At 36.0% G+C, this 17380-nt stretch overlaps 2 protein-coding genes across 4 annotated transcripts; both read right to left on the bottom strand.

Moving 5' to 3' along the window:
* Positions 1-715: 715 nt before the first annotated feature.
* Positions 716-7376, bottom strand: LOC113347975 (cyclin-D-binding Myb-like transcription factor 1). 3 transcript variants are annotated; one of them, XM_026591666.1, is made up of 11 exons: positions 7067-7376; positions 5559-6444; positions 4690-4884; positions 4386-4592; positions 4001-4112; positions 3711-3823; positions 3262-3359; positions 3067-3143; positions 2661-2735; positions 2079-2141; positions 716-1791 (listed from the first exon to the last, which is right to left on the bottom strand). In XM_026591666.1, the coding sequence occupies exons 4-11, from the start codon at positions 4438-4440 to the stop codon at positions 1629-1631; spliced, it is 756 nt and encodes a 251-aa protein (XP_026447451.1). In that variant the 5' UTR covers positions 4441-4592; positions 4690-4884; positions 5559-6444; positions 7067-7376; the 3' UTR covers positions 716-1628. The 3 variants fall into 3 exon arrangements, with proteins under 3 accessions (XP_026447451.1, XP_026447450.1, XP_026447449.1); XM_026591665.1 differs by lacking the exon at positions 4690-4884; XM_026591664.1 differs by lacking the exon at positions 4690-4884 and having other exon boundaries at positions 4386-4527.
* Positions 5547-6188, bottom strand: LOC113351342. Its single transcript, XM_026595345.1, has one exon. It carries the CDS (start codon positions 6186-6188, stop codon positions 5547-5549), a length of 642 nt encoding a protein of 213 aa, XP_026451130.1.
* Positions 7377-17380: the final 10004 nt, after the last annotated feature.

Below are 17380 nucleotides of genomic sequence, written 5' to 3'. Positions count from 1 at the left end.
TGATATCTCGCGCATGGTTTTTCATTTCGTCAATCATTCAATAATGACGGTCCTGACTAGATTTGACATGTCACTGACGAGGATTTTCGGAAAATAGTGTAAGATCTTTCGGCAGGATTCCCTTGAATGACTCGTGTCTTCTCCTACGCCCATGTGGCGAATCGTATCTTTGGTATCTACAGAATGCAAGTTAACCACTCCCTTGATCCGAAAAGTGAGAAAGAATGCCTTTATATTTTCTTGAATTTTTCTGGGTATTTAAAAGTTTCTAATAACTTTGAAGATGATTGATTGATTTGCTAAATTCTAACAATAAATTAATCTTGTTTACTTCTTAGAAACGAGAACTTGGATTTGGGTGGAAAAGATAGGATTAGAGATTTACCAGATTGCTTAATTCAGCACATACTCTCTTTTTCTTCCAACCGAATGTGCTGACCGAATGTGCTGTTTCGACTACTGTGTTGTCTAAAAGATGGAACAATCTCTGGATACATGTACCTACTCTTGATTTTAATCATTCAAATGAAGAAGATTCTGACGAAGAACATTCCAATGAAAAAGATTCTGACAGAAAAGAGGCTATCTGGAAGGCCAAGGCCAACATGTTTAAGGATTTTGTGGACAGTGTGTATTGAATCATCGTAAGATGTTAACTATACAGAAAAAAGAGAAAACTAGAAATAGAAAAAAGAGAAAAGTGATGAATGTACTATTATCTCCTAGTTTTATTAACAGTGCCTGATTACCCGGATAAATCTGGTTATATGAAGAAAAAAATTGGCCCAAACATATAACTAAGGTACCAAGTACTAATCTTCTTCGGACAAATTCAAACACATTCTCAGAGAGCCGTAAAAGGAGGCAAATTTGGGTACTCAAGAATGTAAAAATCAATCTCCTAGTTGGTTGATGCTACAACCTGCACATGGGATGGGACACAGCCAACGCAAAAATTCGACTAACAAAAACTTCCCATCTAGCTATTTTGTTAGGTAGATATGCCGACATCTTTAATAACGCAGTCTTAGAACTTAAACCAACATTGCCAACTGAAGAAGGAATGAAAAGAAGAAAGTATGTTATGAGGGTTACTTTAAAACCTGTACAGACAGTATCCCTGACTGAGCCTGGGGGTGGGGGTGTACCCCAGGCCCATCAAGATAAACACAATATCTGGTTAGTGTTAAATAACTTAAATTGGATGCAACTATCACCAAGATTGCTATAGTTTATAATTCCACAGTGCCTGACCTCTCCTTACAGAGATCTGAACATTGGCGTCTAGGTTACAAGTGGTGCTGCAAGGGCGTGGCGGTGGAAGCTTTCCCATACCATCTATTATGAGGGTTAAGCGAAGATTCATTGTATGATACACACTCCTTCCTAGCCATTGAATTCAATGACAGATTTTGGGTAACCAGGGCCATGCCCCTCTTCCATATAATTACATATGCAAGTGCGGGGAGTAGGGTGCCTGAAGTACATAACTACTTCCAAACATCGGGAACTATGAGAATCAAATGCATACTTACAAGCACCAATTTAGTCTGAAGAGTAGTCTTTTTGTTATGGGCTTGACCTTCCTGCCATCCTCTCTGTTGAGCCCACGGTTCCACATCCACACATCAATCAACCACAGGTCTGCTGTCAAGAGCTTCCCTGACTTCAAGTAGCTCAGGACAATAGCGCTTGGAGAGCACTTCTACTTGGTCTGCAAAGGATTGTAGTCCATGTATACCAATGTGGTTTACCATCTGTCTCCAACGTTTCAGAGAAATATATCCAGACCTGCAACCAACACAACAAACAGGATCAGAAGAGATAAGTTCTTCACAAATGGTTAGGTTTTTATACGAGGTGTGGATTTTTCAAACAAGGTATTGACTCCAAATTGAAAGGTGAAATGCAGCTATTTGTTAGAATACCGGTATCATTATTATTATTTATTTATTTCATTTTTACAAACTCAGAACAATTTAACAGCGTAAGTGGTTTCAAAAAATCATACAAATTGAATATGAAACGAAGTATGACAATAAAGTGCTTGACGCATCTGCTTCAGTTCAGTTGCTTACCTATGCTCAAGAAGATTATCCCAGTCAACATCTTCAACACAGCAAGCATCCAGCCTAAGAAGTCTGCAATTGTAAATATCAGTAACTTGATTAGACTTAAGTTTTGCCAGCCACATTATTACTGCCCATAGAATTAGTCAGTATCATTTCATTGAAAGAATGAAAGCAAGCACCTGAATTGAGGGGACAAAGTCCGAATTGTAACTCCAGACATTATTAATTATTAGACCAAATGGGACTAACTAATAGACTGCTAACTATTTTATAAAATGATTGCAAGTAAGCCACCATAATAACTACTCATGCACTTCGAGCTCCTTTGTCCTTCAACAAGATCACTAGATATGAAAAAATGTACATTACATATCACTACTCATGGAACTATGAACCTCCTTTACTTCTAGTATATTGATTGATTGATTTCGTAGTTTTAAAAAGGTAGGAGCCGATTTTTCTTTTTTCCGCTTAAAAATTGTGTTTTTCAAAGTATGACAGGTTACATAATTAGTTTCGGAAATAGATACCATGAAACCATATATTTTACTGCAACTACATTAGAAAGCCAAAAGACAAGTTCCTTACTCATCCAGCAATCGGTAATCGTCTGTGTTGGCCCATTTACCTTCTTTTACCATAGATGATGATAATTGGTCATACCTGAAAAGGAGAATGACATCAAGAAACAAGAGATCATTCACAAACCAGAGTATTGAGTACTATGCAGTTCAAACAAAAATTAAGATCGGTTAAGAGATACTACACATAAATCTGCATTAACCATCCTGACAAGCAAAGTCTACATATAAAATTTAAATAGTCTCATGAATCTATCATAATTTAGACTGCTTCCATCCTGAATGGTGATCTTCAACTTTGATTCAGAACACCGGTAGTGTAACCAGTTCACAAACAATGATGACCATCTTCCAGAAGTTACACTATGAAATATTGAAATCAAAGCTGAGATAATAACATTGTTGATACGTACCATTTCTTACAGCATCTCATTTCTGTTCGAGTAGTCAAACGGTCACTAATCGCTTGCCAACTGATATTGTCACGTATCTGCGCAAAAAAGTTAAGAAACTTAAGAACAGAAAATATGTGCCATTGTTAAAAATTAATAATTAGATGAATGGCAATTCAATTACTACTTAAGCTTACCAACTCATCTCATACTAACCATGCCATGCTTCGATGGTTTTTCCTCATACATACGCATTCTCAAATCCTTGTTTACTAAATGAAACAAAGACTGATACTCCTTCTGAGTCCAGTTACCTGTTTTGGTTGAAAGAGAAAAAGGCGATCATTATTTAAGTTAATTCTTGATAACCAAAGTTTCAACTTTCACCTAAAAGGGTAATGAGCTTGTATATCTTAGTTAATTCACCCCAAAAGTTAAAAAATCACAATTAAAAATGGAGCGACTGCATACTGTTTGGGTTTGCAGTCAATAGAAATATACCCTAATCTATGTTTCACAAACTCAAAACTCGATGACACACGTTCTTATTTTAAAATTTTAAGGCTATCAGGGTAGACAAATATAATCTAAAAACAGATTTATAAAAATATACCACAAGTAAGCTGACAAAAGAAAAGAATAAGGAAAAAACGAAAGCAATTCACCCTTCTTAAGACCAGTGCGAGATGTGTGACGCCATGTTTCCCTCACATGATGTCGATTTTTTCCAAGGATCTGGGCCAAGCTTTTCCAATCTGGTCCATGCTTTTCATAAAACCTAGGGTTTAAGATTTGGCATATCCTTAGAACGCGCCAAAAGTATCACAATAGAAGATATAGAAACTTATAATTCATAAATTAGGACAAGCGAGAAATAGAAACTTTGATTGATTGACATAAACATACTGTACTGTAAGTGGAGAAAACAACAAACAGCGAACATTATGAAACATACTTTAAGACAACTGCTTTCTCATCCTCAGTCCAATTTCGTGACTCTGACCTCTCGAACAAAATATGTCCTCTCTGATACACTGCATTGTAAGGCCTATACGGTAAGGCAGCCCCTGAAAGTTTCAAATACCTCTTTAAAACATATAATTTCTGTGGAACAGGCAACACAAGGTGCACATCATTAACTCATAGTGAATACGAACATGCTTTTATTGTCACAAAATTTTAAACCCAGAAAGTGGAATCATTGGCTCATCACACCTTTTTTGAACCTATTATAAATTCTAATGAAATCGAGAAACGCATTACGGGTATAATTAAGAGAATGCCATCTGTGTATGATATTACTAAACCAAAAACATATATATGGAAAGAGTAATACTCACCTATTTCCCTCCAACATGTTCTTATATTTGGATGCTTCCTGCAGTTCAGAATCATATCCAAGCCTTCCTCACCCAACTCATGTGCCGAAGAACATTAACGGATTATGGCTATTAATGTGGTGCTCTACCATCAATAAGAAATCTGTAACATATAGCAAGGGATGAAAGCACGCCAGCAAACTTCTTAGCGGATGTTGTAGTTGACAACTACGAAAAGGGAAAAATTATCATGTACTGCACTCACTTCAATGATTTAGGCGTGCCTCCTTAAGGAAGGGAAGACTAAACGGCAAAAAATAATTACTATTAATCGAGTAGAAGTAATGAACATGGAAATTTGGTGTCTAGATGCTGCAGATTGGAGGTGGGATTGGCAGACATTATATTCTGGGGGCCACAGTCATGCTCCCTGGGTGTGTTTCTCTACCACGTGCCTCTAGAACATGTTACCAATGAGAACATAACTTCAAATCCTCCAACTCTAAACCAAGTTGCATCACTACATACCAAGATACATTGAAAATCTCAAATAGTAGAGTAAGAGATATTAACAATAGGTGATACATAAACCCTGAGATATTTTAACTCAAATTTCCTAGGTTTCTTATTTCCTAAGGTCCACGAATCCTTCGCCAAATTTATGATACTTCAGAGCATGCCATTTGTTATTAACTTGAATATTAAATAAGAAACAGGAGAAGAATATTAAAGTTTTCACTGATAGCATGATTACCATTTAACCAAGCAATGTATACATGTGTCACTTGTCTTATAGACACAGCATGTTCATTTAAAATAAATATTAGAACTTTGACTAATAGCATGATTACCAAGCGTATTCGATGATCAAAATAGTTGGTCAGACAAAATAGACATATGACGTTTCCAGGCATGAAGCTACGCTTAACACAAAAAGCACTTCCTCTACAGTAGTTTAATGTTCATGACCATATGTAATTGTGAAAGTGCATAAACATAACAGGTACATGTTCCACTTTTGTTGTGTATGTGTGTGCCACAATGAGTGCTACTAAGGCAATATGTGTTTGACGTGCATCACCACAGGTCCACAACAAGCGCACACAGAACTTTGAAAGAATTTCCACTCTATTATTATATGACAAAACCGCAAATTTTAATAAGAGACTAATTCTATTAATATCATAAGTATACCTCTATATACTCGTGAACAGCATCTTTGATTATTTGATCTTCTTTCCTCGTGAACCTCTTACCTTGAACCAACTTATTTCCTAGGTTTTCCTCCCGATCATCTTGGTCATCAGATGAGGGGAAGACTTCTACATGACTAGCAAATTTTACTCTTTTGGATGATTTTTTAGCATACGAGTTCCTCAAATGTTCATTCATGCTTCCAAGACTGTTCTCTGTTTCAACATCTCCAACATTCGCTTTCGTATATTCAAAATTTACATCCATTTTGGTCTTCTCCTCCCCAATCGCTACATCTAGAACTTCCTCCTCTCGGTTCCTCTTCTTAGAAGAACTAGAACCAGATTGAGCTTCACCACCAGGCTTCTCAATGTAGCTTTCCATGGAATCACCTCCATTTGTATTCTTTCTTTTATTTTTTTTACCCTTATCCTTCTCCACTTCACCACTCACATCAATGTCATCCTTCCCTTTAAAAGCCGCTTGATCAGTTGCAGACTCCACATCACTGTACTCCGTAACCTTTTCCTTGCCTTTATTCTTTTTGCGTTTACCACTTTCTTCTCTCCCGTCATCAGGAATACCTTCTTTGTCCCCAGACCCCTTGACATTTTTTTTCACCCCCCACATCTATAGGTACTTCTGAGGAACTTAAAGCCTCTTTTTCCTTGCTTTTCTTGTGCTTCTTCTTCTCTGTAGGTACTTCTGAAGAACTAATAGACTCGTTGTCCTTGCTTTTCTTGTGCTTCTTCTCTTTCGGTACTTTGGAAGTGCTCAAAGCCTCTCCTTGTTTCTCTTGTGCTTTTTCTTTTCGCTCTTTTGCAGTATGATCTCTTCATCCATTCCAAGAGGAACCAAAGACTTAATGTAATATAAACAGATAAACCTGCCAACAAAAAAGTAAAAACCTCAGTGAAACAGCGAACACAAGTGAAACACAATGCCAACACTCACTGTGTGGCAAAACAAACAAACACTTACAAATGTATAAATCATAGCGCTAAACACATAACATTAACCCAAAAGCAAAGCTCAAGATATACTTCACTAGACAGTGTGAAGCAAGTACGTTCACAAATCATAATGCATGTATAGAAATTGCAGTATGATCTAAATAAAAGATGCAAACACAAAACACTTCACAGTGATCTTACAAGAGCAAGCAAAATGTCGCAACCTCAAGTGAAAGTCACACCAAATAAATCTACAAACACAAACCCGTGTGGCATGTTATCATTTTCTTAGTATACGTCTACATTTTTTCTGCGATTTCAACAATAATTTTGGCAAAAAATGTATATATCCGCCATTTTTGGTTTATCAGTAATTCAGTAAAATCGGTCAAAATTTAAAAACTGAAATTAGACCCACTATTTCTATATGTTGGATGATCATTTTAACAGTAAGCATTCAGATTACTTAGATTGTTTACCCTAAACTATATTTATTACTGCAAGCATCAAATAAGAAAAGATAAATTAGGGCTTTACAGAAATAAGAATACAAACCTCAAAGAAGACGATAACAGGCACAATTGGGGATAAAATCAGGTGATAAGATTGAGACGATTCCTATCTTCTTCTTCTTTGGTGGATTCCAATTTCAGAAAGTTTTTATCTAGGGTTTATGAGAACTGGCGGAGTAAAAAGAAGAAAGGAGGAATTTATGAGGCGGCCCTTAACATTTTATTCTACTGCCACCTCTATAGTTTATACGGACAAAATAGAAAACATTTAGGACAAATGTGGGAAAGAAGGTGGCGGCCGTGGCGCCCTTCCTCACCGTCGAAAACAGGGGGTGCATTATAGCAGGTGGCTGACCCACCGTTTGACTTGATCAAAATTAGGACAAACATCCTTTGGAGATAATCATGACTATACACGGCCATGTGTTCAGCTTCCTAAACTTTCTTGTACCGACTTATAGCCTGGTTGGATGCCGATGTAAAAGTCAGAAATGCTTTTCTAGAAGCAGAAATCAGAAATCCAGATTTTTGCTCCATAAAAAGTCGACTTTTCTGTTTCTGGAAGTCATTCTGAAATTCTGCACCCAAACCAACTTCTTGTTTTTTAACTTCTAAAATCAAAAAATTACTTCTGGACATGTATCCAAACGTGTTATTAATTTTTGATCGAGTACTATAAAAGGACATAGCACTGTTCCTCCCTGTAACAAGTATTGAAAGTAATATATGAAAGAACTTCCATTTTCCTATCCATATACTAGTTCTATGTATACTCAGATTTTTACCAAACCTATATTAATTAAATTTAGCCCATTTCTAATGGAAGTGTGCTTGTCCATTATTAGTTGATTAGTAGCATAATAATTGAATTAGCTACACGAAATTGCAACACGTTATCAACACGAATCGCTCGATGACAACGATCGACTCCATTGATCGTCTGGTGGAAATACAATGATGTCGACGATCACGACTGGAAGAGATTATCATTCTTCTTCCCCTACTAGTTTCTATAAATTTATGGTTTTCTTTAACTTTGTGTTAAACTAATACTAATCACTAATCTGGAAGGCACGTTGCAACAACACTTTTCAGAACATTTTATTTCGGGTACTTAAGTCCGCGAACTCAGTCCGCGTATTTAAGTTGGTTATTTCTAAAAACGATTATTCGTGAACTTATACTTATGTTAATTAAGGAATGCAAGTTTGCAAACCGTGGCTATAAAGTTCATGAAACGATTCGAGGGAATCAAATCGTTTTTGCTTCGATTGTGTCTTATATACTTCTATAAGATCTAAGCAATTAACAACTCTCTAACTAGTTCATTTGAGTCATTTGAACTAGTTATGGTGAAGAAGAACATGGTTGATATGAAAGTGCTCATATGGCTAACCATTTGGTTAACTACTGTTGGACCAACAAATGTACATGTTTGGGTACGGTTACAAAAACCTAAAACGTGCATTTCATTTGTGTGTAACAAGCTAAGTTTTCGATCTAACGGTTGAAAGATATTAGCTTGAATCTAATCAGGTTTTCATCTAACGATGAATATTGAATGCTTTGTTACTAAGCTAACATTGATTGCAAACCCTGATTTGAAAGACTATATAAGGGAGAACTCTAGAAAATGGAAAACCTAATCCCCACACCTCATGTGTGATACTAGTTGTATAAGATAGAGTCGATTCTCCTTTAACCTTAGGTTTCTACAGAGACCCTGTAGGTTAACGAATTGAAGACTTCATTGGGATTGTGAAGCCAGACCGATACTACTTTCTTGTAGTTGTGTGATCTGATCTTGCTGATTCTATCGTGTTGAGTACAATCGTAAAGATTAGCTTGAGATTGATATCTTCGATAGGCAAGATATAAAAGTAATCACAAACATCTTCGTCTCATCGTTTGTGATTCCACAATATCTTCTTTCGCCGCGTCGATTAAGATTATTGTGAGGTGATTGATAATACTGAGTTGTTCTTCGGGAATATAAGTCTGGTTTATCAATTGGTTCATGTTCATCTTGATTTATCAAAATACGGAACAAAACTCGTAGATATTTCTGTGGGAGACAGATTTATCTATTACCGTAGACTTTTCTGTGTGATACATATTTGTTTATTAAAGTCTTCGACTTTGGTCGAGCATAATTGTACCTTGGATCAGTGTGAGATTGATTTGGGTTCAACTACAGTCCAGAGCGAAGTTAGTTTGTAGTAGGCTAGTGTCTGTAGCGGCTTAATACAGTGTGTGTTTAATCTGGACTAGGTCCCGGGGTTTTTCTGCATTTGCGGTTTCCTCGTTAACAAAACTTCTGGTGTATGTGTTATTTCTTTTCCGCATTATATTTTGTTATATAATTGAAATATCACAGGTTATGCGTTTGAATCAATCAATTAGAATATCCAACCTTTGGTTGTTGATTTACATTGATTGATACTTGAACATTGGTCTTTGGTACCGTTCAAGTGATTTCTCTTGTATTCAATTAGACTCGCAGATTTCTATTTGCTTGAATAAGAAGTGAATCGAGAAAGAGATATATAACTCTTTGATATACTTTATTAAGATTGAGTCTAGTTGATTCTCTTGAAAGTATATTGGATTTAATCCATACGGATTTCTAAGTGAAATATTGGGTGTGGTTGTTATACCCCCGCTTTTTCACTTCCTTCAAGTAATTCTAGCCTGCCATTATCTTCAGAAACAAGAGGAATATCAATACCATCCGAACCCAAATCAATGGTCATACTTCCAAGATCACCATATTCCTCTAGTTGATCAAACATACCCGGTAGTTCTTCGTCGATCACCATGCCATTAGAACTCATATCTAATGCAAACTTTCTGAATACAATGCAACAATCACTTGCTCACAGGAAAATATCTTAAGAGAGAAAGAAATACCAGCGTATTATCCAACAAATACACTTGAACTGTGTACTAAACACAACTCTGATACCCGTACTGTCACACCTTCAAACACCCCTAGATATTTTTATGCGGAAGTGTAACCCGGCAGCACAGTGGTTCTGTGAATAAAGCTTCACCCACCTGCACTTCAGCCTTATAAGTTTGCACATATGCAAAAATCCAACTCTTCAGTTTATCAGCGGAAGTCTTTAACCTTCTTTATCTTTACTTAAACTCATCAAAATGCACCCCATAATTCATGCCATACTTTACTAACAACAATTATCCAACCAAGAACACTTAGAACATGACACAATCATCTCATTTTGATTACATCAAAGGGAAGAAATACAAAACTTTCCCACTTGGGGACTTGCACAGACTTGTTCACCTTGAACCAAGCCTTAACCTTACAAAAACACCTCTCAATTTGAGTCTCACACTCGCCTATGTAAGCCTTCCTATATTTCCATAGCTTAGGACTATTTATACAACAACTTTACTTGTAAAAAACCACGCACAACCGTTGTACACGCTAGGGATATCCATCTGTCTCATGGAGCATTTGCATAACCGCCACTAATTGTGCTGACTGGCCAGTTCTTCTCAAACTCGCGCCAATCATCCAACACCTGTTCCTAAGCAGTTGGCAACCTTCTCTCACTATTATAAACTCCCTTTATAACCTTTATTCTTTGTCTCGCATGTTTGGCATGCTTGTGAAGCTCGTAACCAACTCCTAACCGTCACTTGAGCTGCATTGCACTACTGTTTGCGCATTACTGGACTTTTCCTTGATTCCATGCTCATCCATCTTGGCACTTCCAACTTCTTTCTCTAAGCTAATGCACGTACCATTCCTATGCTTCCATCATCAATGCCAATTCCTTAAGCTCACTCTAGTTACTCATGGCGCCATATGCTTCACTTCGCCAACTTGCATTACTAACTTGTTTGCACTTTTCCAAGCCTTGTCCCTACTTGGAACTAATGCATAGAATAATTCTTAGTCTATTCTATCTGCTTGCATCATCCTTGAGTTTGGGCATACTCAATTCAACGGACATGCCAACATGCCACATACCACATCGCATGTTGCATCTTGCAACTTTGGCTTTGTCTTGCCTTTCCCTCAATGAAGCTTCATTGTGTCGGCCAATAAGCTCCATTACTTAGCCAAATGTCTTTACAATGTGGTGCTACTCTTGCACTTAATCGTCCCTACAGGGTTATGCCATTCTTAGCACTTGACAGTCTATACAGCATACCGCTATTATGTCTTTGCATTGTGCTATTACGCCTCTACTGACTTGGCCTGCAACTCTGTAACGCGTAATCATTATGCGCCACTTGCATCCCTGTCATAGTAGTCCATAAGGAATCAGGTTCATCTACCAACCTCCAAGCAATTTTAGTTATCATGGAATTATTAAAAATTTCCATATTTCTAAACCCAAGACCACCCAGCTCCTTAGGTTTACAGACACTGCTCCATGAAATGTAGAACAAACCTTTAGGTTTTTCAGAATCTTTTTTCCATAGGAAATTTCTTTGAATTTTGTCAATCTCCTGACAAATTTTCTTAGGAATCTTGAAGCAATTCATTTAATAGATGATAGAGGTGGAGGTTACACTGGATGTCATAGTAACTCTGCCATTAGGAGAAAGATTTTCACTTTTCCATCCAGACAGTCTGAATTTGATCTTGTCAATGCAAGGTTTTAAAGCTTGGATTTTGCTCCCGTTGGTGAATAAAGGAGAGCCCAAATAATTATCTTTAGAATAAATGTTGTTAACAATAGCAGGATTAGTGTTTTTGCTGAAGAAAATACTAGAATTGGAAAAATTTATCATTTGGCCCGAAGAAGTACTGAAGCAGTTGAAGATGTGGATTAAGTAGGTGCACTCCTGCATGTTGGCTTTGCATAAGACTAGGCAGTCATCAGCAAATATAAGATGATTGATAGAAGGAGCATCATTACAAACATTAATACCACGGAAAGACCATCATGTTCTGCTTGCATTAAGTTTCTAGAAAGAGATTCGATACAGAAGAGAAAGAGATAAGGAGATAGAGGATCTCCCTTCCTAAGACCTCTAGTGGGTTTAAAGAATTCACCAGGATAACCATTAACTAGAACTACCATGTTTGTAGTTGAAATGCGTTGATGGATAAGCTGGCACTACTTGTCACTGAAACCCATTTTACTCATAATGGCTAAAAGGGATTTCCAATTTACTCTGTGAAAAGCTTTGGTCATATCAATCTTTATTCCCATTAAACCTTTGTCACCCTTTTTTCCATATCTAGTGTTCATATGATCGATTATCTCATGAGCTATGGAAACATTATCTGATATTTGTCTTCCGTGAATAACAACATCTTGAAATAGGGATATAAGTTTGGGTAGAAGAGGCCTAAGTATTTTGGAAATAAGTTTTGAGATAATTTTATAGGTGGTATTACAGAGGGATATAGGTCTGAAGGGGACAGGCTAGTTTGGGATTTAGTTTTGGGTATAAGAGAGATGAAGGTAGAGTTCATTTCAGACAAAATGAAACTAGAGTTGAAGAAATTTTGAACCATGTTAACAAGATCATTACCAATAATGGCCCATATTGCTTGAAAGAAATGGATATAAGATGTTCTATCAATCTTAGCTTTGCTATTTTCCAAAATTCTCTGATGATATCAGGGTTTAGATTGATAGATTCAGCAGTGGCCATGTTCTTGAAATGATCTGTGAAGCAGGCTGTGATAGCAAAGTTGTCAATTAACCAATCATCTTTGGCATTTTGAATGACATCAATCTTATTTCTTCTCATCATTTTCCTAGAAGAATCATGTAAGAATTTGGTATTTCTATCCCCCAGTTTAATACTTTGATTTCTGCTCTTAGTCTTCCAGAAACTCTCTTGAATGTTGTACCAATGTTTGATGTTGTCCTTTGCCTCTATGATAGCATGACCTCTAGTGTTATCAAAAAACATTGTTGGTGATTCAATCAAGCTTAGCTTTGCTATTTTCCAATTTTGTTTTTATGTTACCATAGACCTCCTTGTTCAAGATCTTCAACTTTAGATTGATTTCCTTAAGCTTTCTAACTATTATAAAAGCAGATGACCATGAATGATGCTGGCTTTAACATTCACCAATGATTGCTTTGCAATCTTTATGATCCAACCAAGGACCAAATAATTTGAAGGGAATAAAGCCAGGCTTCCATTTGGGGTTAGTGTTAATAAGGATAGGGTTGTGATCAAAACCAATGGCTAGTAAATTGGATATTGTGTTGTTGGGATGTAAAGTAATCCACCTATCATTAACTAAGCCTATATCTAATCTCTGTTCATTTAGGGAATTTCCAGTTCTTCTATTTGTCCAAGTGAAAGGACAAACAGTGTATCTTAGGTCAGTTAAGGATAAATCATCAATTTTACTGTTAAAAATCTCAGCTTCAGTGTGGTCAATGGGGTGAGTACTATATTTTTCATGATCATGTAAGACAAAGTTGAAATCCCACACAATTATCCAAGGTACATTATGATTCATAGCAGTCTTTTCAATCATTTTCCATGAATTAATATTATCGTAGGTGTTAAGGACTACCATAATAGCCAGTGAACAACCAAGTGTTATTATCTTGAGTGGTTATTAGAGCATTTATATGATGGTTGGAAAATGTTGTATTTCTAGTTTTATACTGGTTTTCCAAGCTAAATCTAGCCCACCAGCAGTACATATGGTCCCACGAGGTTCACACTTCGTGTGATCGTCTATGGATACGAGATTGAGAAAATACAACAACGAAGTATGTTACTTGATAAAAAGGTTCGGACTTAACCAAACAAAATAGGATTCACTTATCAAGTAAATAGGAATTAACTTTTGTGCGATTTACTTTAGTTATAATAAAACAATTATAATGCGGAAATATAAAGTAAATGACACAGCAAGATTTTGTTAACGAGGAAACCGCAAATGCAGAAAAACCCCGGGACCTTGTACATAATTGAATACTCTCCGGAATAAGCCACTACACAAAATTACACCTAACTTCGTATAGTTGAAACCAAGCAACTAAACCTATAGTTCACCTAGTTCCGTCTGTATTCCCACGCCTCCAACTTATAAATAAGTCACGTACTTGGAACAATTCCTTTGGTTCGTATTCCAAACAGTAAAGGAACAACAAATATGTTTGGTATCAACTCTCTTCAACCAAGTGATATGAGTCGGACAAAGGCTCTTCTATTCATCTTAACATAAACTCCTTCATCAGGTCCTTAGATCTATCGTATGTTCAATTACCGAAGTAATCGTTTAAGATTAACCCAATCAACACTATTAATCCAAAGAATTGTGTTGATGCCGATCTACTCAATTAATAAATCCAATCTATCACAAGGATAAACCGATTATTAATTGGATCCTCTTTTACCGAAACAAGTATTGTGCACACTAAAGATTATGAACCCACAAATCAGAAATCTTCAATATATTATTCGTCTTCAAATCTTCTTAGATATTGAATAATAACCTCACAATCACTTGAATCTCTTGTGATCAATCACGCACAGAACGGAGTCTGTTAACAATGGATTATCACAAGATCGTCTTTAAAACTAACAACAGTCTAAAGATCCCTGTCGAAACTCTGAACTAGTTTGAGTGAATCTTATATCAGAAGAGAAGATTCTCAAGCATAAACAAACTAAGTGCAATCAAAGTTCAACCACCATCAATCAACTCAATGAAAACAAAATATAAACCGCAATTATCTAGTTTCCTACCAACGGTACACTCTAGAGCTTCTCAATCCCAAAGAAGACTTTAAACTGAGCGGTCGTAAGAGATTTCTCCTAATTAGGTTACTCTCCTCTCCGAATAGGAGGCTACACCAGTAACAACACAACAAAGAGGAAGCTTGTTGTTACGAAGGATTAGTTTGCTAGAAAGGAAAATTTCAAGTATTTATAGACAAGGAAGTTTGGACACCAAGGAATTTCCAAAACCGAAAATATTCTCAAGATATTCATTAAAGCACAAATTCAGTTTTCATAATTCCTGGAAATGCTCTATCCAAAAATAATGATCGAAATCTCTCGAAAAATCTCTAATTAGTAAATGCACATTACTAATTCTTATTTCCCTAAAAAATGAAATTAATAACCTTAATTAAAAGATTCTTAACTTATTTATGTTTCGATCCTGGGATTCTCTTCCCTTAGCTATTAAGGAATAACTTTGAACAATTAAAGAAATAAATATTCACATCACGTGTTCAAAGTATATCGACATCCTTACTTTGTAAATTTTCTTTCACACTTACAACCTTGAAACCGATTTTCCACACTTGCAAACAAGTTTAGAATTGGTTCATATGACTTTCAAGAACTATGCGATTGATCAAATAACATTCAATCACAATCATGGGTTTCACGGTTCTACCAAATCAAGTTTCGGTTATACCTTCCATGTGAGTACCGTGCATAGTCACACTAGCTTTCCAAAATTCGGTTGACTAGGTACTAGGATCAGTTCCCCACATATATATGGTATCTAACTTATATGTGTTACACATGTCCATAGGATCGGTTCCCCTTTGCCTAAAAACGTGTTGCACATGTTCATAGGATCGGTTCCCCTCTCTGCTATAAACCTTGCTGCACCTCATACAAGGATCGGTTCCCCTTTGTGATGTACTATACCTCTTACTAGTATTGGTTCCCCTTTCCCATATTTGGTCAGACATAAAATCACAAACCCGATCATACCATCTAAGGTGATTACTTAAGATCGGTTTCACTAATAAAAGTCATACCAATACATAAGTCAGGCCTTTGTGAATAGTTCTACCAAGAACACAAACAAGTCGTGAACGGTTATACTCAATCACACATATTGGTTGTTCATAAGATATGCAATGAATAACAAAACCAATAACGCCTGGCAATTTTCTTTTCGATTCACAAACAAGTTTATGAACTTACTTCCTTAGAACACATGTAAAACATTGTTCCATAGAATGAAATCCTCACCTCATACCCATACATAATCACAATGGCATTCAAATGATTATGGAGATGCCTTATCTACAAAGTTTAATGGTTAAGCAATAAACCTCGTATTGTATTCCTTAATACTATGTCTATCTAGAGTTCAAATATGCTTCGCAGTTTTTTTTCAATATGCACGACTTGAAAGATACGTTAGAGAATGAAAGAGTTTTTTTTTCAAGTCAAATATCACTAACCTCAAGTGGAAGGATGATTGTTGTCGTTGTATCTCCTTGCTTCTTCACATCTTCAAGTCTTTGCAATACATGTAATGTCTCAAATCCTAATACTTTTAAGTTAACCTATACGAAGTTGACTCTAGTACATAATCAAGAGACTCTTAACATGAGTTTTGATTCACTAAAATATGAAAACCAAACTTGACATACCAATGCTTGGTGGTTTCAACCGAGCTATGCTCTAACAATCTCCCCCTTTGTCAATTTTAGTGACAAAACTCTTACATCATATGGATAAACAAATTACAAGAATTCATTACACATATGCTTGATTCTCGATTGAACAGCGCCGCAAACTGCTTACATTCAATCCTTGAAAATGCCGTTGTTGACATTATAATAACAAAGCTAATACTCCCCCTAAGGAAGATAGGTAGATATTCAATCCGCACGTCTTTGTTATACCAATTCATATGACATGTTACTCCTCTTTAGTCTGTGCTTTCACTCTTTCGTTTAGATAAAACGTTTAAGCACCAATGTTCTTTTCCTTAGCGATACCAATCAATATAAAATCAATGCCAGTATCACTTGTTTACTCCATATATTTATCCCCCTTTTGTCACAAAATGACAAAGAAAAGAAAAAATAAAGGACAACACGAAAAGAATCTTACAAATCTAAAAATAGACTTGCAACTTGTAGAGTTAGACACGAGGGTTCCACACATCATATTCTGATAACAAATATCAAAACCGAAACTACAAGTAGTTTTATTTTGATATATTACCAAGGAAACAATTGTCCGAATTTTTTTTTCCAATTTAGTTTAGAAAAACAAAAATCAACTAAGCATCTTAGTTCCTTTGCTAAACCGATTGTTCAAAAACAACCGCTTAATTCGATAAGACCAAAATAAAGATAACTCTATTTTTCTCATCAGGTTCTAATTATCCATAAACATAGACCTTTCAATTTTAAACAAGACAAGTACTAGGTTAGTTAACTAGGATTTCTTGTTAAGTCATTCGATTAGACTTGAATAACCGAAACCTCACTTCGATAAGTCTAACTTAGATCAGAATTAATTTAGTTTCTCTTATCCGGAATCGAATTGGACTAAAAAACTCATCCCGTAATCCTTTTATTTCGTTAAACCATAAATAATTCATACAAACAAAATAAATCAACTTGCATAATTA

The sequence above is a fragment of the Papaver somniferum genome, chromosome 2 (genome assembly GCF_003573695.1).
Source record: "Papaver somniferum cultivar HN1 chromosome 2, ASM357369v1, whole genome shotgun sequence".
NCBI classification, from domain to species: Eukaryota; Viridiplantae; Streptophyta; class Magnoliopsida; order Ranunculales; family Papaveraceae; genus Papaver; species Papaver somniferum.
The sequence above is the reverse complement of the archived record's forward strand: the minus strand, read 5'-3'. Positions and strand labels throughout refer to the sequence as shown.